The sequence below is a fragment of the Bombus pascuorum genome, chromosome 3 (assembly GCF_905332965.1).
Source record: "Bombus pascuorum chromosome 3, iyBomPasc1.1, whole genome shotgun sequence".
Taxonomy (NCBI): Eukaryota; Metazoa; Arthropoda; class Insecta; order Hymenoptera; family Apidae; genus Bombus; species Bombus pascuorum.
In genome coordinates this window covers 3,637,171-3,663,100 of record NC_083490.1, presented here as the reverse complement: position 1 = coordinate 3,663,100, position 25,930 = coordinate 3,637,171, and the positions used below count along the sequence as shown (strand labels likewise).

At 37.7% G+C, this 25,930-nt stretch overlaps 1 protein-coding gene across 8 annotated transcripts in view; it reads left to right on the top strand.

The window, feature by feature from the left end:
• Positions 1-25,930, top strand: part of LOC132905554 (uncharacterized) — a 356,111-nt gene that overhangs the window by 303,574 nt on the left and 26,607 nt on the right. For 4 of the 8 annotated variants that reach the window (XM_060956961.1, XM_060956959.1, XM_060956957.1 and 1 more), the window contains one exon: positions 21,607-21,754. The exons of the other annotated variants lie outside the window; for them this stretch is intronic. In XM_060956961.1, coding sequence (XP_060812944.1) covers positions 21,607-21,754 — 148 coding nt within the window. The remainder of the gene's footprint in view (positions 1-21,606; positions 21,755-25,930) is intronic. 8 annotated transcript variants of the gene reach the window in all.

Genomic DNA, 25,930 nt, shown 5'->3' with positions numbered 1-25,930 from the left:
TATTTTATCTCACGTAAATTTTTTTCTTTTTTTTTTTTCTGGTTAATTTTAATCTTTTCTGTCTTCTCACTCGTCTTCCCCCACCCTTGTGTACGAGGGAGAGCTCGTGCTCAATATACCAGGACCCCGATCCTACGTCTTTTTCTCTTACACACACATACACACACGTAAAACAAACATGGAAGTGTTTGTTGGAACGTGAAAGGAGCAGTCCGTGGTCTTTCCCCGAGCCAGCGGTAGAAAAGTTACGGGAAATCTTTAAGAAGAAGAAAAATTACGCTTGATACGAACGCCTCTCTGACATTCATTAACTCTAGTTTCCAATGTTTTTAAGATTTCTCTTGTATCCTTAGCTTCTCGCTCAATTTTTTACACATCGAATCTCTTTTATATCCTTCGAACTTTTCTTCTATTGTCTTTCGAATGTTCCTTTTTAAAGAAGTCCTAATATTTTACTGCTTTCACGTTCACTACCAGGTGTAATTTTTTTTCATTATCGTCTCGAACGTAAATTTCGCATATTCTTCCGATAGATAAGTGAGAGAAAATTTGAAAATAACTACGTGAGTAGCATCTATCGGTCAGTGGTAGATCGACCCGAGACAGAGCGAGCCTCTGCCTTTCCTGGATCGATGATTCCTAATGGCGAAAACCGATTTCATATCTCGAAGGAAACTTGAGCGAACGTAAATACCATAAAATACCACTAGGTTCTATCGAGCCTACGTAAGTAAGCGAAAAAGGATCGATGTTCCTCTCGAATCGGAAAGAACGATCGATCCTTGAGCTCTCGAGATTCAAGCGACGTCCTTGACGATTTGCTTTTTTGCTCTCGCTGACGTTTCCACGCGACCATTTTTCGCGAGTTTTCGATTAGATCGTAAGGTTAGCGTTAGTCACGGAACTACAGGGTATACGAAAGTATGTATTTTTACGACATTCCAACGATCGGAGAAGCGTTTACTTGTTTTAGCGTTAGCGTAACGTTTGTACTTTAGCTGTTTCATCCGGTTTCTTTGGACATAAATCGATACAGGGTATTATTTCTAGTGATCGTAAGAGAGTTACCTTTTATAGCGTTTTCAACGTGTCTTTTTAAGGGCAAACTATTACTTTAGTAACGATACATTCCGTATATTGATTATAATGATCGTCAACGTGCTGTTTAAAGTTTCATGAATCACTTCTTAGCTTTGTATTGTTTAGGGAAAAAGAATTCGTCGACGATCTGGATGGCCTTAATGAGTTCCTAATCGTTAATAATTCAACTTTTTATATTGTTCTACTTTATAAGGAAACCAACAATGATACTATAACGACGAGAGAGAAAGAAGATTTTAACGCTAGAGCTATCGGTCTTGTCACAACGACGCATTTCAAATTTATCCTTTTACATCCATCGAAAATATGCAGGTGCCTTTGACAAAATTAATTGTGTATTTTACTCGGACAGAAATATAATTACCACGCTACTTCGTTTCTGTTATATCATTTTAACGAAGTATCCTCGTGATGTTTTGAAATACGAAGGGATATTATACGAAAATTGTATGGCACAAAGAGGATCCATAGCATCGTAACGTGTCAGGAATAATCTTTTTCTACATTAATAATCCTCAGATTTTTTAAATATTCTCTAACTACTAAACTGTAGTGACGAAATAGAAATGGAGACTTCTCTCTTAAAGACAAGCTGGCTACGCTGGTTAGAGACTAACAATATACACGAAGAACGCGTAAAATACTTGAAATACACGGAAAGTGTACAAGTTACATCTGTATAAAATATTTAGGCACACGTCGAAGACCGATAGCGTCAGCGTGGAATTCTCACGAAGGATACAGGTATAAGCCAAAGGTTTCGCGACAGAATCCCATCGATAGAACGAAGCAGCTCGGCCAGACAGTTGCAAAGTAAACTCCATTCCAGTGATCCAGAACAGTCAGATCGACCAATTCTCTTTCAGAATTCAAAGCACGTTGGCTTTCTCGCGTTCGTGACTTCAGGTGTTTCACACCTAAGAGGGAAAACGGTATTACTCTCGAGACGAATTTCCAAACGGTGCTCGACGAATCGAAATACGCTCATGACACATTCCCATTGTAACAAATTGGAAAGGTAAAGTGGTGCATCAACGCGCGTCCCTTTCAAACGTTTCACTGTCGTCAGCTTCCATTCGAAAAATATAAAAGCATGCGCCACTTTAACGTTTCCGAGATGTCGATTCGATGGAAAAATGGTACTAGTAACCGTAGTAGTGGATGGAATCGAAGCGTAAAAAACGATCGGAAAAAAAAGAAAGGGAAGAAGACATCGATGGGGTTGGAGACTATGGAGAAGTCACAATAGAGGGCACGCAACGAAGAGAGAAAAGAGAAGAGGCAAGCGACACGATAAGAAAACGGTACAATGTTATACTGGAGGAGACAGGGAATCGAATTAAACGCCGTGACGCCTCGATCGATTCGCTTCTAAGTAGTACGAGTTGACAGGACTTGCTAGTTTCGCGGAAACTTGATTTCGATGTTTCTTACCTCGATGTGTACGAGTGTCTCGACGAGTGTTTCCAACATTGCACAGGATAAAATAATTACGATGGGATATCGGAACCTTGATAATGAATGATAAAAGAGACTGGAAATTAAACTTGTAAAACTCTTCGCTCGTAATATCGAGCAACGTTCGTGACAAGGATTATGATTTCAATTTAATTGTATTTATGGTAGGACGTGGTTCGAAATTTAACTTTGCCATTAAAACGTTATAGTGTTATTTGAACTTTAATTTTCATACGTTGTAACGATGTAACGATACGTTGTAACGATGTACGTAATCCAAAATACTAATGTTATACGTAAGTTTTATTTATTAACGAAATTTTAGTTTCAACTTTAGTTTCATTAATAAACGTAGCTTAGTGACGATATCTTTTTAATATTTTGGCTCCGACGTAATGTTCTATAGATTGCCGTTAATGTTATACGCGTATAAGAAGAAACTATCAGAAGCAAGAGTGAGAATTAAAGGAAGTAGCGAGAAATATTAGAACAATCGATTCTTTGTCACCAATTAATCAGCTTTTCTCCATTTCTCTGCTCTTTTTATTATCAAGGTTCCAATGGACAGATCACTCGTGCGGTTTAAGGAAAGAACGCAGTTACTGTTCGTCGAAAAGCGAGTGATTCAATGTGTTTTCTGGCCAGGCAATAAAGAAGGAGTTTTCTACTTTATCAAAAGTAACACCGAGAATTCTCACTGTCCATCTCGAACTTCGATTACGTGGCATGCATCGTTCGTATCCCTTGCAAAACCTTTTTATCTTTAGTTTTCATTCCCTTAGTTTGATTATAGCCTTTTCTCTTTTTCGTTTTGCTCGAACCTCGCCATTCGAGCCTCATATTCTTTTCTTTTGTCTCCTTTGATTCATCTTTATTTATCTTCTTTTATATCTCTTCCCGAGTACTTTTTGTGTGTTCTACGCTCTTCCTGTTTTCCTCGTGAAACTTTCTGACAATCCTTTAATCCTTCGGGTTTCTATTTATTTTTCTTATCTCGTTTAATCGTGTTTGTTAAAACAGGGGAGAAAGATAAGAATGATTTTTTAAAACATTCACTTTATCCATCTGTGTTCAACGATCCTGGAAATTCTGTTTCCTTCGGGAAGTATATATCGATATTAATCGATCATGTTCCAAGAGTTACAAAGTTTATGCGTATTTAAGATTCTCTTCGTTGTAGAAGCGAAGCGTTAGGTCACAAAAGCGCAAAGCAGAGTTCGAAGGAATGCATGCAGTAGGCTTTTTTTGGTCTTGATTAGTGGCGTCTAGCTTTCAGTGAGTAACACTGCGACAAGAATCCCGAACTCGATCGTAACCCGGTAGATATTGGGATATTTATCGAGCGATAGATCTTGTACCAAAGTGTAGAAAGGGAAAACTTTAAATTGCTATTCTAAATTAGAAAAGAGAGGCTTGATTAAATTTTTAACATGAATTTGAAGAAGCAAAATCCAAAATTTGGAAAGGGAAAATCCTAGATTTCCAATCTAGATTTCTAAAGAGAATTTACTTAAATTTCTATTCCAAATTTGACAAGAAGAAATTTTAGACTTTCGAAGGGGGCGCCCTAAATTTGGAAAGAGGCAAAAATTGGAATTTTTAGAACTTTCCTAATTTCTTAAAAACTGTAAAAAGACAAATATCGGGACTTGAAAATTTCCTATTTTCGTAGAAAGTTAGGAATATTGTAAAGATTGATATATTTCAAAAAGTGTAAAACAAGGATAAAGGAAATTAAAAAAATGACAATAGTTAAAAGAATATCCGTACGCGACGAGTTTAAATAGTTCTATCGCTCGATAAAGTTCCTTTAAAGCTTGTTCGACACGCTCGACAACCGTATCCAGAAGCCCCGTCACCGTTTGCATGCCACGTGTACCACCTTTCTTCACACACGTAAAGCATTTTTAAAGGTCGTTGCAAAACCGTGTCTCTCTGCCGTGTTCTCACGTTCTCTCTGTGTCGTTCCCTGCTCTCTGTCGGCTCTTACGATTCACTTGCTACTGCGCGCCACGATCGTTGTTGCTGTACATCGTTGATGTGCACGTGCCATCCAGGAAGAAAGAGACGGACAAGGAACCAGACATTCGAAGAAACAAGCGAAACGGCGATGTCTCGTCTACGAGTTGGTAGCTTTGTGCATTGCAGAAGTCGCGGTTTTCCATGATGCTCGATACGTAGTTGTTGAATATTCGAAGCTTCCGAGATATCGAGATACCACGACGGAAGAACATTCCATACACGAAACGTATCACGTATTAAAAAAGAATGTTTCACCTCAATTTGAAATTCTCGTGCGCGATATGTTTGAACGAAATTGTGAAATTCTCAACTTACGAACTTTGCAAAATTTCCTAAGTTAACGAATACTGAAAGTCTACCGATTCTGAAAATTCCTATTGGCATTAAAAAATGAAGCATGGTATTTCGACATTTCGGGTTGCTAGATTGAATCCTATTCTAAATTTATCATAAACGCACAAAGCTACCCTCGAAGAGGAACTCGTTCGCTCGAACATCCAAGCTGAAAAGGCAAAAGGTCAAGAGCACTGGAAAACAGCTCATAGGCTCGAAAGATGACTTCTGCAGGATGTCAAGAAAAATGGAGGATAACTATCGAAACTTCTCAAGCAGAGTGGACGAACAATAAGTTTCCACTAACAATAAGAGGCAATCGAGAAAATCAAAAGAGGAGAATCGAGGCAGAATCACATAGAAAAGAGACTCCACATTGACAATTCGATATAAAGGACAAATATATGTATATATAATACACACATATGACGATCGTGAACATGGATCAAGATGTGGTAGTAAAGAAGAAGAAGAAGAAGAAAGGATGACGAACCTTTGTGAGGATCAGACGGCCACCACCTTATGCGTTCCTCCCATGGCCTGAAACGGATAGTCGAAGAGCAGCGGACGCCAAAACGCGAAGAGAAGGAAGGAGAAAGGTCGGGATTATTTCTTAGTGTCGAATGCCAAACAAATTTTTTAAACAGAAACAATATATATATATACGAGTCTCGCCTGTGCTAGCTTTTAGTCTCTAGGGTTTCCTCTGTCCGGTGGTAAAAGCATGAGGTATTCTCGTACGTAATAATTCGTATGATTTGATTAATTTTTAGCGTAACGATTACTACATTAACCCATCGCTCTGTGCCTACCTTAAACAGTCCTCCGTACTCTTTGTACCAATTTTTCTGTCAAACCGATTTATTCCTTTTCTCTCCTTCCCCATCTTTACATCCAGAAAAACCTTGGCTGTTTAATTCCTATTTTTTGTACTCGATTAATCGATTAATCTGGCCGAATCGCGGCTCACACCGCTCGCAAACACCACCAGTCTCTAAAAGCACTCTCTCTCGTTTTTGTTTCACCACGTATCATACATTTCTTCCTTTTTTTTTCTTTTTTTTTTTTTTCTTTTCAATGTATAACCGGCTGCAAGCAAATATCTCGAGTTCATATCCCGTAACACTTACGTTTGGCGCATCAGTGCTGGCCTTTTGCGCGGAAACGTTGGATGATCATGGACACTCTGGTTTTACCTTCTTTTTTTTTTTGTTGTCGTAGTAGATTGTGCCAAGTAGTTTTTGCGGGGATTTTTCGATAGTGGACTGACTCGCAGAGAATGGAGAGTTTTTTTTAGTAATTAGAATACTTTTGGGGGTGATTGATGTACAGCATACATTTTTTGGATTCTTTCTTTTTCTGTGTTGATTAACGTATAGTTTCGAGGTGGTAGTGTATATAGATAGTTAGAACGATGTTAGTCGCTTCTTATATTTAACGTAGCATGATAAATTAACCAGCGTCTGTGGGATATTTTAGAAATAGAAAATGTTGAGAGACCAAGAAAGAAATTCCAAAATTCAAAAATTAATCCTGTAAATTCTACACCTTAAATTCTTTAACGTTTTAACGATCAAATATAGAGTGTCCAAAATTCATCCATCGAATACGATAGAAACGATCAAGCTGTAAGAAAAAGATCATACGATAACGTATAGTTAAATATCTCTCAAGCCAGCACTGTTCCGCCATTACGTTCGTTGAGAATCGAGATCGAGCTACTGGTCGAATCGTTTAACCGATTGCTACGTATTAATATCGACCACTATGGTTAAACAATAGTCGTATTAACGATCACCACTTTGACGGTGCTCGTCACTGGCTCCTATACACTTATTATTAATCGACCCTCCATTGTCCTATCTTTCCTCTTACACTGTCTCATCCCACCTGTTCCATATCCATCCACGAAACCATAAAATTAACCCATCTTTCGTACTTCATACGTATATGTATATGTATATATAGCTATACATATATATATACACATACATTACATATATATATAGATTTTTCAAATTGTTACTATTACATATATATAATAATCACGGTAATGCGCCACATATTCACTGGTTGATGACTGTCTCGTTGACAAAGGCCCGTACCTTGCCTGTGGTTGTGCTTGGTTGTGGTTGGAAAGCGGTTTTGGGAGAGAATTTTTTACTTGCTTCTTTTTTTAATAATTATTACCTTTTTTAATTTGCACGTCTCATGTCGTGGCCTTGGCTTGCCTTCATATGAGATTCACCTGTGAATACATTATATATATATTATTATATATATACCGTACATATATCTATATTGAATATACGTAACGATAACGCGTATGTATTCGTTTGCACGTTATTTTATGAAAGTACGTGTCAATTTATTAGAAGATAAAACTGTAATATATATACAGGAAAAAACAAGAACAGGATCTTTATCTTCTTTCTCTTGTCTTACGAATCGTTTTTCAAAAGAAAATTATAACACTGTGTATACGGATACATGCGACTATACCTTATTATTATATTATAATTTCACGTGTTATGGTACGTCCGTCCTGGCAGTCGTACAGATTACTATACATATATATATATATATATTTTGCACCTACGTACACGTACGAGAGCTGAGTAGTGTGGATTGCGGAAACGATCTTAACGTTTCCTAGTGTATCTTACACGTACGTTTTTTTTTTCTTTCTTTCTTTCTCTATATTTATTTATTTTTTTCATTTAATTTTTCACTCTCTGTTTCATTTTACATATTATTTGTTCCCTTAGTTTTTTGGTCTTGTTTGTTCTCTTCGTTGTTTCTTCTCGCCTTTCTCTCTTTCTATTCGCAGCTTGTTATCCGACGTCATTCGCGTTTTTAACAATTATTCGCGTTCAGATGATCTTTATTCTTTTTCTTTTCTTTTCTTTTTTTTTTCGCGAACGAAGGAAAGAAAAAACGTGAAACGAAAGGGTGAAATAGGGAGAGACGGTAATGCAAGTTGTACTGGCTAATTGCTCGCGTTTTTGAAAGGCATCCGCGAAAAAGAACGTAACGAAGGGGGGAAGGGACAAAAAAGCATGCCGTCTACCAGAGAACGCTTTCTTTTATTCGTTCTTGTTACTACTTTCGTTCGTTTTATTTTTTTCTTTTTTTTTCATCTCTTTTCTCTTATCAGAGAACGTAACGTTATCTTCTTTTCAATTAGCGTCTCTCGCTGTGTTCTCATCCGTCCCTCTTATAACAGTAATATCCTCTCGGATTCTGACGCCGGTTTTTATTTCTTTTCTTTTTCTTCTTTTTTTCTTCCGAGATGAGCTGCCATGGCGGCACGGTTTGATAATATCTTTCGTTTATACTTGTTCTTTTTTTCATACTTCCCTTTTACTTTATTTAAATTTCTTTCCTGCGTTTCAAGTTATTCTCATCTGTTTAATATTCTACTGATCGTTTATGATATATGTACTTCTCGCTATTTTCGTTATTTTCTTTTTTTTATGTTCATTCCTTTCTTCATTCTTTTATTTTATTTTTATTTCTTTGGAACTGTTGTTATTGATTAATGTTATTGGATCGTGGCACGGTGTGTTAGTTGGCGAGAGACATGACAGTAATTTTTTGGCCGGGCGAAGGTTGCTGCATGCTCGACAAGTGCCGCCTTTGATTTAGTGGTAACTAATTAATTCTCGTATCGCATCGTTCAGACAAGACCGCCTCGGTCACGCCGCTCGCTGTTTCTTTTCTAACACGATTATTTCTATAATCGATTCCTTGACAAGCAGTCGGCTGAATTTGTCAAAGTACCATTTCTAAGTGAGCTTAGTTTCTTCAGTGGCAAATTTTTCCAATATCTTTCATACGAAAATCTCGACTTTTGAAAATATCTTACACAAAGGTAGCACGTAATATGCAGAAATATATGAAATATGCGAAGTACTCGCTGTAATATCTGCCAAGTCAAGAAAATCTCTGTTTACATATCGTTTCCTTAGTTGTATCTGAATATTCGCCACCCAGTAATCGATTGTAGCAAAATCGTAAACATAAAAATCACCGAATCAAAATCGGAACAAAATAAGATTGGTTTTCTATTCAGAACGGAGTAACATCCAGAGTATAGCTATCGCCATAAAAGTGAACCAAAATTTACACACGCGAATCCATAGAAATTTCGTCCAATCCAAATCCATAGAAAATTAAAAATACGAAAATCCTTCGACACGCGAGACAAATAACTCTCGAGTTGCGGAAGACCAAAGATGCCTTCGGTGTAGTAAAAAACGCGAGCTTCGTTGCCGTTCGCGGTGTCTTTCTTTTTTTTTCCAGCAGACACGAGTACATCTATACGTATACATATATTTATAACGTTCACCTTACTTACTGATTGTTTCGCCTGGCATTCACTAATTAGTCTCAGTGCGTAGCCTTAATTAGTTACCGCTGAGCGTGCAAGCACCGCCAGCAATTAGTAGTCACCCCTCGAAGGGGTGCGCTTTTTTGAAAGCTCGACAGACAATCCTCTGCTCCTTGGAACAAGCAGAAAAGGGGAAAGAGAAACGACGTTCGTATTTCCTTCTCTCTCATTACATTCTTGTTTCATTCCTTTTTTTTTATATTCGTCTCTTCTTATTTTATTCTATGTTGCTCTTTTTTTTCTTTTTTTTTTTTTTTTTTTGTTTCACGAGAAAGAGTATTACGCTTTTAACGCGTAGACGATTCTTCGGAAGAGAAAACGTCGATTCCTTCTGTTCTTCCTTTTTGTTTCTTTCTCACGGTTTCGTTAGGTTGAATGAAAGATAACCGGGGAATCGCGTGGTCCGTGTAAACGGCGAAGGAACGGGATTATTAGCTGCAATGATGCCTCGCAGGAACAGTGTTTTTCTTTCCGGATCGATCGGAGCGCGTTGCGTTTAGTCTACGAACCGTGGGATCTTCGCGAGCTATCGAGATAAACGATGGATGTTAAAGGTAAAATAATCGTAGCGAAGTAGATAAAGTTATTCTTTGATTAATGGTAAAAGAACGTGAAGAAATAAACGGTGGGAAACCGTGGACTTTGAAAACGTGCGAATTGATCAGGTTCGAATATTTCGGAAGTAAAGTTCACGATAGAGTAGACAATTTTGTGGTATAACTCGTCGTTAACTATTTTCTTTATTTTTCGTTGATTTTGTTTAGCAAATTGACCAGATTGATTTTATCTAGATGGAAAGAAAAATTCGACGAGAATAGAGTTTCAAACTTTCTGAAATAATCAGCTCAAAAAACTAATTGCCTCTGTCTCTCTGATGCATACATTAGCATTTTATTAATTCTATCTAGAGCGTAGGACAGAGTTTCAAAATTTATGCAACTCCAAAACATACTCGCGATAAAAAAGATTGTGTTTCATCTTTTTAATATTTGTTTAACGCTAGAACTACGAAGATCCATCGAAATTATCATTTTTGCAAATTACTAAAAACATACAGAAGCTTTTAACAAAATGAATACCGAATTTACAACATGCGAAATAACAACATGATTGTAATACGTCTGTCTAATCTTTTTGCAATCGAATTTTCATTATAATTCTCTTTACATAGTACATCTGGGAATATTTTTACAAGTTGATATCTACCGTTAACCTTATCGTATTATAAATTCCATCTACAGAGCGAACAAAGAAAAAAATCATAAAGACGATAAGATAATAAGTATTACGAGTCGTGCAATAATCAGGCAACCGATATAACCAAGAACCGAGGAAAGAACAGAAAAACAATATCCTCTTCTTTGTATCGTATAATCGTACACGTGTAAGGAAACACATTATACATATTCGCAAGAACAAAGCACGGTACGTGGAGTATCGCGATCGATCGAATTAAACGCGAGAACGATATCGTTTTGTGTAGCATTCGAGCCATTGGCAACTGCTTTTATACATTTTCTCGATAGATAATCGTTCAGTAGGTAGTTCGTTTCATCCGTTATTTTTTTCCATTTGAGAAACGTACGGAACATCGGTAGAGAAGCTCACTTTTTTTTCATACTAATCTCTGCATCTACTATTTATTTTTTGCGTAATTACTCACATTGCTCGGAGTGCAGTACCTACTATGTCTATTGTACCATTCGTTTGTGTCTTTGTTTCTTTTTTTTTCTTTTCTTCTTTTCTTTCCGTTCTGTTGAATGGCTTTCGTACGAAGATCATTATATGATATTATTATTATCGTTATTAATGATTATGATTGTTATTTCTGGAACGAATCGTTTCTTAGTGCATGAATTATGGATCGATGAAAGAACTGTGACGAGGCCCGGACCAGTTTTTTTTCGAAATTGCGAGTTTTTCGAATATTTATCTGTGTAGCGACATCGTTGTATACTAATTGTTATATCCAGCAGAGAATGCATTTTGTTACCGCTTCAGGAACACGTGTTGGTTGCTCGAAGAGCAACGAACTTCCGGTTTTTCGCACCTTGGAATTTAAATAGAGTTCATCCTCCTTGTCCATTGACCTCGAACGATCCAGCGTTCAAAGATGCGAAAGATTCCGAGCCTGACAATAAGATAGCACCTGCTACTGTTTCCAAGCGTTTATCAGGCAAAGTTAATCGTTTGAAAACTCGTTGGAAAGTCGAGTCTCGATTCGATGAAATTTTCTAAGGCCGAACTAATTTGTTACCGCGTTAAACTGCGATCTCTCCTTTCCGCGAAGTTCACTTTCTTTGACACAAATTTCATTCGTTCGTCGAAGCTAAACGAGCACTTTACACCTAAACTTTTGCTCATTACCGACTTCCCTTTGACGAACTTCGATTTTCGATTTCCGACAATGCGCTTGATTTTAGCCGCGCATACCTTCTAAATATTTGACAGTGATATTTAGCTTTCGCAACTGCTACAGAGAAATATGTTGACTCTTTCAGATTCTGAGCTATTACAATGAAAAGTTTAAATTTGTATTTATATTTTTACAGTGAAAAGTTTAAATTTGTATTTATATTTTTACAATGAAAAGTTTAAATTTATATTTATATTTTTTAATTTTATTAGACGTATAAATTAGTTTAACGTCTTTAGATTTACCAATTTTTAAGAAGCTATTTCTTTAAACCGAATGATTTACCAGATCTACGGTAAATTTTAAAAAATGAACAATGACACGTGGCTGTTTGTATAGTGAAACGACACGTCTCAAACTAGAGATGGTTCACGGATTAAGAAATAATTAGGTTTAAGAAATTGAGAATCCAAGCGACGAATTAATTCGTTTATTCGTTCAAGAAAGGTTAAAATATGCTTGAAAGCAAAGGTGGCTAAAGTAAAGGAACTCGGAATCTTTCGCGATAACCCAGCCAGCATCTTTCCCTTTGAAACCATCCCTATTCGACACTGAAAACTGACCAAAAGAAAATTGGTCCAGTGATTTCTCCTGATCGAGAGATGGACAAACCCGCTCTCCTATTCGAGAAACATCAAAATTGCCAGGTCATCCGACGATTACCGTTAGTCGAGTCCTGAGAACGTTGACGTTACCACGCATAATTGGCAAAGAGGAGTAGCGAGTAATCTACACACACCTAATCACTGTTGCTTTACTCGTGGCTCATGCGACTGTGGTTCTCTAGTGCATTTGACTTTTCGCCCCCGGGGCTGTGTTCCGCGTCTGCCTCGATGTGTGTACTCTATTTTCGCTCTACTTCTCTTGTCACCCTTTCCATCCCCTATTCACCGTTCCTTTCTCTGCTGTCACACCTTTTGCGAATCATTGTCGCGAGTCGTAACTATTCCCTTCTATCGAGTCGTAATTACAAGATCATTTTTCTCGATTTTTTCTTTTTTTTTTTTTTTGCTGTCGATGAGATTTTTTAGGATATTAGGTCGTTCTTAAGAAGTAACGAGTTGAGAAATTTTTAACTAGTTTTAAATTAATTACGTTTGTTGAGGCTAGCAGTTCTCGGAATTCTTCGTATATTTTTTATTTTCATTTTTTTTTTTTTTTTTTTAGAATCACTCTGGAATTTTTATCGCGAAAAGTTCGATGAAATGTTTATGGAGGATGCAGTTTAGTGAGACAAGCGATTCGTGGAAAGTTCTTTGGAATTTTACTTGCAAGAGGTGTAGTGAATCTACTCATCTATATGTACAGGATACGTTTGTTAGAAGCAAAGAGTCTTGGAAAATCTCTTTGGAATTTTGATCGCAAAGGATCTAGCGATATTTACGTAAATATCTTTGATCCAAAAAAAATATCATATCGGTCGATTTTTATCAAAGAATCTTTAGATTCGTTAGATTCTTTCTATCTGTATAATCTTGAAAGTGTGTTTCTATTATCTTCCATGAATCTTCAAAAATTCATCCTTCGAACGAAGAAGCAGTTGTCAGAAGAAATGGAGTCGTGAATTTAATCTGAACGCGATTTTAAAGAGATCATTCAGCAGGTAATTCGGTTGATCGGCATATTCGACCTTTGCGAACGCATTAATCTCTTGGCTGCGAATTCGCTTTCCTCGTCTCTAATTCAATCTCGCTTAACGATCCTCACGTGACGTTCCTTTTCTCTTGGAAATCGCATTGTCATTCTGTCTCTGGAACGATTTGTCGATGGAAAACTGTAAATCAGGCAGCCAGGTGAAATCTAAAGTTTCGTCTAAGCGAGTTTCTATTCCGTGTTTCAATCATGGTAAGATCTTTCAATCTTTCACATTCCAATCTTGCATTCGTTTTAATTGAAAGAAGGATTTTTAGCGTTTCGATCCTTCCAAGCTAACGAGATCGACTAACGAGATTGAATATGTTCGAAGAATTACTTTCGAGGAAGGTAACTGAGTTGCTATAATTTTTTCGACAGCGCTGAGACCTATGGAACGTTCGGAAGATGACAGAAACGATAAAAAGTATGTTGACTTTAGAAAGTTTAGAGATTCGGTCAAGAACGAAGCAGAGAATGTTTCCCCATTGGAATCATTTGCTCTTTAAAAACCCTTTGTACGGTTAGTCGGTGATTTTGCGGCGGAAGCGTCGAGAAAGACGAATTGTTTTCTTTTCACCGTGGAATTCTTCGCTATACGGATACGTTGGCGGGAGCTTTCGAAAGAAAATTGCTACAATAGGAGAGAGAAATTCGAGCTGGTTCGCTCCTCTGTTGTATCGACTTATTGCCTTTCTTCGCGCGGAAACTCTCCAGGCAGCGAAAAAGGAGTTGATGGAACGAATTGAAGGACAAAGAGGTGAATCGTGCGCGGGCAAAGAAAAACGGATGCTGCAGAATAAACGACGGTGCGATGAAATAATATTTGGCGCTGGGATAGATGAGAAGTATTAAGAGATTAAAGGATGTAACCGTGAGACCGTGAGTAGAGTAAAATTAAACGAGAAATTGCGACGTAGCAGGCAAAGAAGCGAAAAATGGTAAAAAAACTATCGCATAGAATTTTCAATATTTTTTAATAGAATAAAATACATAAAAACGTAAGAGGATAAAAGAAAAAATCGTATATTACAAGCGGGAATATACTTTAAAGACGGGTACATCGTGGAAACGATGAGATAACATTACACAGAATTTTTAGCCTTTTATTTTCAATATAGAACCGAAAAGAAATGGAAAATTGTGTGTTATTAGCCGGCAAAATGAATTTAAAAGGGAACGAAACGACGCAGCTAATGAAAAAGTGTTGCACAGAATTTTCGGTATTTTTTAGTACGAAATATATCTATACGCGCGGGAGCAGAATTGAACGCGACAAGGAATAACAGCGAACGTGAATATAAAAAGGAAACAGAAATTTGTATTATACGTTACTGGGTAGAGTGCAAGCGAGAATTCCCTTGGGCGGAAACGCAAAAAGGGAAAGTGTATCCGAAAACGCGAGAGCCGTCTTAGAAAAATAAAAATCAAGACGATCGTGAGAGAATCGATGGGAAAAATCGAGAGTGAAATCCAAGAGACTTCGCTCGACAAAGAGACAAACTGAAAAAAAAGGAAAGGACGAAGACACCGGAAGCGTGTAAGCAGGCACGCGTAAAATCGATCAGCAGGTAAACGCAGAATGAACTTCAATCTCGAAACAAAGACACGGAATAGCGAATCTCTTAGGAACTACCCTTATAAAATGAAGGGGAGGAAGAAAGAGAAGAGACGATCGGAGAAGGAACACGGAAGATTGAAACGAATTCTAGACAGAAGGAGACAGCAAAGTTTCTCGAGAGGAGATGCGCGTGAGGAAAAAAAGATGTCGAGAGGGATGAAAACAGAAAAGAAGAGGGTGGAAAGAAAAGACAGAGAAAGAGGGAGAGTGGAGAGACGTAGATCCAGGGGTGGATGCTGGCAGCGGCGTTTATTGATCGCTCGCAGCAACCCTGCCAGCACAGCCACCCCTCCTGCACCCTTTACGACCCCATCGTCGGGCCACCCTCTCCTCTCACCATTCCGAAGCTTCTGCAGCGCGCGAAAGCCTCAAAGCTGCTGCACCAGCCCTGCAGAATAGAATTCAATCGTATTAATTACTCACAGCCTCATGGACCGACGATGACTCCCGATGTACGCAAACCCCGATGCGCCAACTCCCATTGATCCGCGACGCTGCGGAGCTACGGCTTTTCATCGATTCAAGGTTACGCCAGCACACGCTCGTCGCTTCCGCACCGCATCCACGATCGTGTTGAATGATCTTTTGTGAGAAAATTTTGCGATTCTATATGGTGATGTTGGTGGATTTTTTTCTGCTTTTTTCTTTTTTGAGAATTTTCTGGAGAAACGGAGGGGATGTTAAATGTTTCGACGAAGGGATGATTTATGTTGGGCGAGGAATGGTGAGGAAACGAGAACTGTATTAATACGTGTGCGATGGTAGAGGTTGGCTATCGTTTGGACTCGTTGGTGATTCTTTGGAATTATTCGAACTGGGAATATTTGGATAATCTTCTTGGATATTCGCTTCTGCCAAGCGAATTGTATAAATATTTGTGCGATAGAAATTGGCTGAGAAGTTGGTTCGAATTTGTTGGAAATTCTTTAGGATTCGTTGAAATAGCGGTTGGTTGGGGTGTTATGAGAAATAGGAATTGCACAAATATTCGTGTGACGGTAGAAATTGCCTGTTGTTTGAATTCATTGAAAATTCTTATTCGAAATAAAGGCGATTCGAGCGTTATGCGATGGATGGCTAGGGAATAGGAATTGTACAAATTGAACATTCTTTCGAAACTCTCGAAATCGTTTAAACAGTTCTTCGTACTTGATAGATTTCGATGAAGGAAAATGAAAATAAAAGATCCGTTTTAAATGATCAATTTTTATGAGCCGTACCAATACCTTAAAAACGCATATTTCATCAATTAATAAGCAACTAGAGTGAATTATCGTCCCGAAATGGATATAACCGATGAATAACAAAATGATTGATATTATTCATTATTCAAAGATACATCTTGCCACCCTACATCGATTTTACGGGAGGATTTTCCTTGTAATTCATTGGTGAACCGCAAGGGGGTTGGGTTTTCGTACACGTCGAGGGAATTCGTTGTCGCCCGGCTCGTTAATCGTCGCCGATTCAAATGAATCTAATAACAAATTGAACGCGCTAGTTATTTGCATAATTAATTACGACTGAATTCGGTGGCTGTTAATTATTCAACGTAATCGCGAATGACTGGCGACGCACGTGGCTGCCAACCAACGGCAGAAATTTCATTGATTCTCCGTCTGGGCGCGTTTCATTTGTCCGCTTAATAATTCAAAAGAAACGCTTCTGGCGCTCGTCCCGTGTCGCGTTCGTGGTCTGGCAAATATTGCGAAAAAATGCTCGAAGGTTGCTTTAAAGGGGAGATGTCGTCTCGAAAAATTAACTTTTACCGTACAGATTTTCTCGCAGGTATTTACTATAATTTCTATAGTTCGATAATCAACGATTGAATAATAACATGATATAAACCAATATCCTATAATTGTATAGATTATTACGAGTATAATTTCTCGTCCCAAAAACAGCGGTTCTTTTGGAATTTGAATATCTTCTGTAGAGATATCCTCGAAAAATGTATAATTGCCCTTCGATTCTTTTGGAATTTGAATATCTCCTGTAGAGATATCCTCGAAAAATGTATAATTGTCCTTCGATTTTTTTGGAATTTGAATATCTTCTGTAGAGATATCCTCGAAAAATGTCCTTCGGTTCTTTTGGAATTTGAATATCTTCTGTAGAGATATCCTCGAAAAATGTATAATTGCCCTTCGATTCTTTTGGAATTTGAATATCTCCTGTAGAGATATCCTCGAAAAATGTATAATTGTCCTTCGGTTCTTTTGGAATTTGAATATCTTCTGTAGAAATATCTTCGTAACATGTATAATTGTCCTTCGGTTCCTTTGGAATTTGAATATCTTCTGTAGAGATATCCTCGAAAAATGTATAATTGTCCTTCGCTTCTTTTGGAATTTGAATATCTTCTGTAGAGATATCCTCGTAAAATGTATAATTGTCCATCGGTTCTTTTGGAATTTGAATATCTTCTGTAGAGATATCCCCGAAAAATGTATAATTGCCCTTCGGTTCTTTTGGTATTTGAATATCTTCTGTAGAGATATCCTCGTAAAAATGTATAATTGCCCGTGATTGGATAATAACGTGATATAATTCGATACTCTATAATCGGATAGTACGATCATTACGGTTTATACGTTTCTAGAAAATTTCTAGTTCGTGACGAAAAGAGAAAAAATACTTGTGTCATGATTTGCATTACCTTTATTGAACGATCGTACGAAATGTACCGATTGCCCGCGTCGAATCGGCAATTCAATCATATTAATTACTGCGGTGGTACTCGAGGCGTGGCTGCAGGAAGCCCACTTGACGAGCTCGCTGCCGGTGTTCCCTAGGGAATTTATAGGCAAGAATGTTCCAGGGGAAACGAGAATTGGAAATTTCATTGAAGGGAAAGAGGGAGAAATCCTACGACGCGAATAAACCCCGTTACAATGCGTGAAATAACCTGCAATCTTTTTTATCGAATCTTATTGCTCATTGAAGGCCAAGAATCAATGGACACGTGTCAATTAAATATTAAATACATTCGCAATTTTCATTTATGATAATTTCATTTTTATAATTTCCGGTTAAATTATATCGTGTACGATGAATCTTGCTCGTGGTCGATCGGAAAATCGTTAAACGCGTAACGCATAGCTGTTAAATTTCAAGCGATGCTAACGATTTCTACTCATCGTAATTGCTGTTTTATTTTCTCTTGTTTAAACCGCATTGTATATGAAGAATCGTGTATTTGATTTCAACGATACAAACGAAGAAACATCGAATCGCAATGGGCGTGCAATTACGCGAACGTTGATAGAGAACTGTGCAGAAAAGAAGAGAAAAGAAAGAGAAACAATAATCGAGGGTTTTCATCGCGAGTCGTGTCAGTCGGATTGACGAGGAGTCGATAAATAAACGCAGTCCTAATTAGCAGTTCAATCGTATTCGCGGATAAATAGGCGGCGTATTGTTGCGCGAGTAAATCAACGTCGACGGGAGGCCGAGTTAATTAATAATACATTGTCTCGGTTCGCCGAACGAGTATCGTTATGGGAATACGGAATTTTAATTAAAAAACTCCCGGGAGACCGTGTAAGTTCGCCCTTCGTACAATAAAAAGACGGAACGACCGATGTACAATATTATTGCGTACGAAATTATCGAGAAGCTGCAACGAAAAAGTTAGAAAAATGTTACCGATAGTCGAAGGTACGAAGGAAACTTTGCGTTAGGTTGGAAGTTCTAACCGATTGGAAAATCGATAGAAACACGTAAATACATAGAAGTTTTTGGACGTTTGTCGTAAAACAGGAACAGAGAGAAGCATCGATTACTCTGCAATGAAAATTGAATGCTCGCTACCGTTGCGATTTCTCATAGTTTGCTATAGTTTTGGACTGCTCTTGTTCCACCGGGGTAACTTGCTTTCTGACAACCGCGACATCCAATACTGGTAGGTTCGTGCGCATTAAATATGTACCTTCCTTTCGAATCGAAGAGCGAGTAGTATCTCGAAAATATCGTATAGTTAGTTAAATCTATTTCCACATGATTCAGTGCATTTTCACAGCGACTAGTTTCATTATTTTAGAATTATTCTTGCTAGAATTAAAAAATTAATTAAAACGAAGCTACTTACGGTCACTTTCCAAATGGTTTGCGTTTCGGAAAATTGTCTGGATAAGATAGAACATTGTTTCAACGTTTTCGAAATTCTCAATTTGTTTCTAACAACTTTTATAATACCTTTCATTTGAAATCTAGATTTATAGAAAAAGTCACGACACGAACATTGTGTATTCTTGGTGATGTTGCTCGTTCATGGTTCTTCCTAATTAGCAAATATTTTGAAAATGTAAGAAATAGAATCATGATGTACGATTTGGAATAAAGGAAGAAGAATCGCGTTTCTAAAATACCAAGAAAAGATTCTGGAAATTTAGAAGCCCCAGAAAAATTTCTGAAATTCCTTGTAATAAACGATTTCTCGCTAAATACTCGAGAGCATAGAGTGACGAAAGGCAGGTGAAAATGATGGTACAATATACAGAGGGAAGAATGACAGTGGTCCGGTAGAAAATTCGTAATTAAACGAGAATACCTGGAATTTAATAAATCCATATCGAAACGTTGTTCCTAACGAATCGCAACTGCCGGTTGCGAAACGCAGACCGCAGTGACACGGAGATCTGCATGAAATTTGAATACGCGGTTTCGCGATGGTGTTAATCTGTTCCGATATTTGATTATGCCGTTTCTCGCGTTACCCACGCTTCTGTAATTCGCCTGGACGATTCGTGGGGACGGTGTTGAATTCCTTTTGTCGGTGAAAGCCCCTTTCTCGTGGCCATTCTGCAATTCGACGATAACGATATCGTGTGTAGTCGCTATCGTTCAAGCTTATAACTCAATCGTAGGAATCGCAGGATAGTTAAATTCTTCGTGATAACTTAACTGGAATTTATTCGGATTTTTGTTAGTAGTAATCTTGGTTTAGGTAAGAAATATTGCGGACAATTCTGCGTTGCTCGTGAATCAGGGTTGATTCAGAGCTTAAATATATCTTTAAGAAAAGAAAAATATTTTGCATGTATCAGTTTCTTGTATTCGATATCAGCTTGTCTTCCATATCAGCTTATCTTCCATATCGTTGCTACTTCCTGATTTATGTGAAAGATGATTAGCGTCGATAAAATTCTGTTTTATTGTAATTGTTAGAAGATTAGGTCGATCAGGATAAGAAAATAAGAGAGAGATAAGGTGGAATTTATTTAAATTTCCTACAGAAACAGTTTTTCGAATCGGCGTGACTCGCTGATCGATGCTTTCATTAAATTTATCGTTGATTTTATCAGCGGAAAAGTGAAGAAAACGATCTCGTGTGATCGGAATGGAATTATAAAATAGGATCGAAGAGGTTCTTTGATCGAATTATTTTCTCGCGAAATGAGGAGGAAACAAAGGACAGAAGGATGAGACGAGAAGAAGCAAATATAAATTAAAAAAGAAATAACTTTGTAATAGGAACATACTCGCTAACTGACACCGAGAATGCCATAATTGTAAAACTGCAAATGTCAATTAATTCATCAGATCGCGTGTTTGTTGCCCGTGGAAATCACGCAGGGTATCGAAGGTTATCGATCATTCGACCAAACATTTCCAAAATGGTATTTCCGTGTCACGAACAATAATACGCGCATTAATGAAACAGAGAGATACTTTAACGACAAGCTGCCATTTTCAACCCCTAATCGGCACCGTGGATCCAACTTTCCAATAAACTCCTAATAAAACAGGGAACACCCTGAAACATTAATGCAGATACTCAGAATATCGAGCCAGAAATGTACCACAGGTATGAACATAATCCCAAGCAATAACCAATCAGACGTATTAAATTGTTCCGGAAACGCCCTACCAATCAATATATATTATCGTCGACGTCCAATTACTATGCTCCCTCTATAACAAATCACATGCACTGTAATACAGAGAGTAGTCAGTTCAAACTCGAATCGACATAATTAACGCTAAATCGTCTATAGAATAATATATTCTTAATAATAATAATTTATGAACCAATAATAGATTATCGATCACATTTCTATATTACACGTGTATATGCTCATGTATACCGTATATACTCACGTATCGCGAGTTATACCGACTCGTAAAAGTATTCGAGCGCTTACCATAGAAAACTTTTATATTCGTGTTGTATGTGTTATATAAAGCATTTTGGAATTTCATTAACAATGCGATAAAACACAATTGCTGTGATTATATTGAAACCAATCTGACAGTGTATAAAGAAATCGCCAGATATCTATTGCAGACGTACATTTAGTAAAAGAATTAGCATACAGCGCGTATCTGATTAAATATACATTTTCAGATTTCTTTCAAACATTGCCAATACGATCTTACTAATGAAATTTCAATATCTTTGTATGTAAGATGTATTCGTGAAAAACGTTTACAAGTGATCGAATACTTTCACGAGCCTGTGTATAAATGGTACTTTTGTCTGACTTTTGAAGGCAATTTAACGGACAAGTTTAAGAAAAACAAAGATCCACAGTGGCAAATAGGGATTGATCGGGACGTGATGTAGCCTATAATCGCGAGAATAATGGTACGACGATGCAACGAACTAACAGTTTCTGACAAAAACAGGATACAGGTTGCCGGCCATGCCGTGGAGCTGGCTTGGGGCGGCGGCGCCATCGGCAGCTGCAGCTGCAGCAGTCGCCGCAGCCGCGGTGACCCCATCCCCTGCAGCTGCACCGCTCGTCCTTGCACCCAGGGCGGCGGCGAGACGAAGGTACTGAGAGACTTCTAATAATCCAGCCCGGAAGCGACGCGAGATTCAACGAAACCACACACCAGCACGTCACTTATTCCCCGACGTTCCATCCTTTTCTTATTCTTTGTTCCGCTAACCCGGTTTCTCCATCGTCACGATTCCTCGGCTTCGGAATTTTCAGAAACGCGCCGATGTCAAGGGGAACGAGCGTCTCTTTTGTCGTCGTCTGATCGATGCCACCGGTACAGGAAACTTCGGACGTTATTATCGTCGCGATGACGAGCCGAAGCAAAATCGACAGATCTCGAACGAGCATTTCGCGGTGGGAATTTTTGCAATTTTTCTTCGTGAAAGGAAACGTAAATTTTAGGCTCGTTCGTAGATCGTGAATGTTTGTGTAAATTTATATTTTTCTATATTTTCTATTTTCCATTGACGCGCGAACATTCGCTATTTATTTGTTACTTGGATAGATCTTTTTCTCTTCTTTTTATTCCTCGACATTTGGAATTCGTCGATTAAACGAAATTAAGAGACATCTTTTCCCTCGACGAACCACAAAACCTCGTTAGTTGAGAGATTGCCTCCGTCGGAAAGCTGCAAATGGATGTAATTTCTTCGAAATCGAGGATGACCATCGTGATATCCTCGTTGAATGTCGATTTTCCAAAAAGATTCCCTCTGCGGAGAACAAGCGGTCGAATTAGTTAGTCAGCGTTCTAGTAGGCTGACTTAATTAACAGCGATCGTGCAACGGCCGCGTAATCGATAAAATAGATTAGCAGGGTGCGATTAAAACGAATTAATTAAAAAGACTGCTCTTTGAATTGCACGGAAAGCCAACACCGCGATGCCTACCGCGTATTTCCGGATAATTGAATGATCTCGCGTTTCCACAAATTGCGTATCTACCTTTGTTTTAGCTTCTGTTTCGTGCTACCATTCGTAACACGATTTGGCCATCGTTCCATCCACTCGACGAAGAATACTTTGCAAGAAATCAATGTTCTTCGTGTTTATTTAAGAGGCAATCTCTTTTGACAAAATTTATCGAAGCTTCTCCTCCGCACTATCCTGCTTTTCCTCCGATCTGTTTTTTTCTTCGACGCGTCAACTCTCGCTCCTTTGCTCCATTTACCCTGGTCGTACAATGCACACAGACAATAACAGATGCGTTTCCTTTGTGACAAAAAAAAAAAAAGAAAAGATGACACGATACGCAGCATCGAGAGGATCTTCGAGTTCGAAGAACGAAACAACGAGAACGGGGAGAATACATCGGAAGCGACGGTGCTGTTGCATTCTCGCCACGACTATTCGTCGAGCACCACCGTTTCTTTCTTTCTTTCTCCACCCCCTTTTCTCTTCTTTTTTTCCATTCTACACCGTTACGCCCTTCCTCAGCAACCTTCTTCTCTCTGGGGCACACATTATCGATGTTTCTCTCACGTAATTAGCGAACCCCACACGCCATTTAGGGCGACGTTACATACGCGACGATTATCGATCTGTGGTCCAACGTGGATTGTGTATTTTCTCTCCTTTTTTACTTTGTTTCTTTTTTTTTTCTCAAGCCCTTTAATTCTCTTTCCATTTGTTTCGCAACGTGTCGAAACATCGTTGGCCTATTTCGAATCTTTGATCTTCGATAGAATTTTTATTAGAATTTTTATCAAGATATATATTCCTTATAAAATTTACAATATTAATTATAAATTTTACTTGTACGGAATTTCTATCAGAATTCATATTCATTTAATGGAGATCTTAGCCTTATTTCGAATCGTTCGTCTTGAAAAACTATTCGATAAACGTGCACGAATCTTTCTCGCTTCGCTTTCTTCGTGCATATTTTTATTTTGTTCGGATCGATTGGTTTTTATTTGCACGAGCGCGGAATAACGTTCGGGAAATTGAATTCTCCACATTTTTGGATGTTTCGGGATCACGTTATTGAATATCCAGCTTGCCACGGCTCATGTTCATCAGTACCAACCCCTACCGGTATCCGGTCGTTAACCCATTAATTAATTATCGTTAATTGGAGAACATACACGTCACTATGAAAGCCGATGAAGATAGGCCAACGAATTTTGAATTTCTATCTGGAAATTCCTTTAGTACGTAATGATTGAAAAATTCAATTAGAGTTCAATTCAATTTTCGCAAACATAGGTAAATTTTATTAAATCGAAAGAAATGGAAGATCTTTCGAGAAAATGGTTTTAAGAGGACATTCGTCGGACCACAGATCGATTCGTTGCCATGTTCGATTTATTCTCTTGTTTAACTCTCACGATCTTACCAATGTGTTTTTGGAATGTGCCTGCTGTAAAATGCATCACGCTCTAGTCTTGTTTTCTTGACGCACACCCCGAGTTTTGTATTGTACTAAATAGCGACCGGATGTCAGGTCTGGCTTCTGTAACCATCCAGTCGAATAAGCAGCTCTCGTTTTTAACTTCCGTTTTTATACTCGCGCTAACCACACGTGCGACACTTGCACGGTAGTTGATTGTTTAATACTTATTCCGTTGTTGTTGTTGATTGTTGATGTTTACTTGTTGCTCGTTGTATCAAGTTTTCTAGCCTGTAACCAGCTGCGCCAATAATTTTCTCTCTTTTGTACTAATCCCCACGGAGACCTCTGTTTCTTGAAGAGATTCGGAGCGCTCGATCGAAAGAAAAGGAGCAAATAAGCTTGGAAAAACCCTCGGGAAAATTGTTAAATATTGTCAAAAATTTCAAACGTTCGTATCAGTATCGATATTTTAAAAAATTTAGATTCTTTTCTGTAATTAATCCAGATATAAGTGAATTTTTGCTTCATACTATTTTTTAAAAATAATACATATTCTATTTTATACGTTATAAATTTACCATACGCTAATAATAATTAGATTCTTTTCTGTAATTAATTCAGATATAAGTGAATTTTTGCTTCATACTATTTTTAAAAAATAATACATATTCTATTTCATACATTATAAATTTACCATACGCTAATAATAATTAGATTCTTTTCTGTAATTAATTCAGATATAAGTGAATTTTTGCTTCATACTATTTTTAAAAAATAAAACATTCTATTTTATACATTATAAATTTACCATACGCTAATAATAATTAGATTCTTTTCTGTAATTAATCCAAATATAAGTGAATTTTTGCTTCATACTATTTTTTAAAAATAATACATATTCTATTTCATACATTATAAATTTACCATACGCTAATAATAATTAGATTCTTTTCTGTAATTAATTCAGATATAAGTGAATTTTTGCTTCATACTATTTTTAAAAAATAATACATATTCTATTTTATACATTATAAATTTACCATACGCTAATAATACCATTTTCTTCTACCGAATATTTAAAACCTCTATTTGTTATTTAAATTGAACGTGTTAAGTAAATTCTTATATTATTATTGATACCGATGATTAGTTTATTATTCCAACTGAGCTTAACAAGCAAAAGATATTACGTGAAACGCCGAGTGTTGGCAAAAATCTGAAAATAAAAAAGAATTGTCTTGCTATCAGAATCTTAATTAACAGGCATATCTGGATTAATACCTAAAGAAAGTTTGCAGAGAAAAAGACTTTACTTCGTTAAACGAACTAAATTACATTAACTGAGCGCTTACTGATACACTTTGCTTTACAAGTCGCTTTTCCTTCTCTCTGAACTTTGTGACGAAAAGGCAAAAAAAAGATCGTACGATAAAAGTGAGGGAGGAAAAGAAACAAAAGACGCGAGTCGCACAAACGCTCCTTGATCTCTTCGAGGCGGAAGTTGAACGTGGACCGACGCTGAAGTCTAAAGACAACGAGTTAGTTGAGGCACACGCACACACGGTGACAGCTCGGACAAAAGGTAGGCAAGAAACATCAGTTTTTATTGCTTCACTGTCCGGATCAAAGGACCGAGAGAGTCTTTCTGCGATCAATCGAGGCCGGATACGCCGCCGATGCAAGCATTTCCGGGCGCCGAAAGAACCGTCGTCTTCCAAGAGTTCCATCAACGGAACGAGCTCCACGAACACCCGATTTCATCCTAATTGTCGCTCCAACAGTCGACCAAATTTCTCGTCTTTGATCGTTACATTGAAAGCTCGCTCGTTCTCCGCCACCTTTCACGAAAGAATCGTCAATGACGATTTACCACTCTGCTCTATCGGAATTCG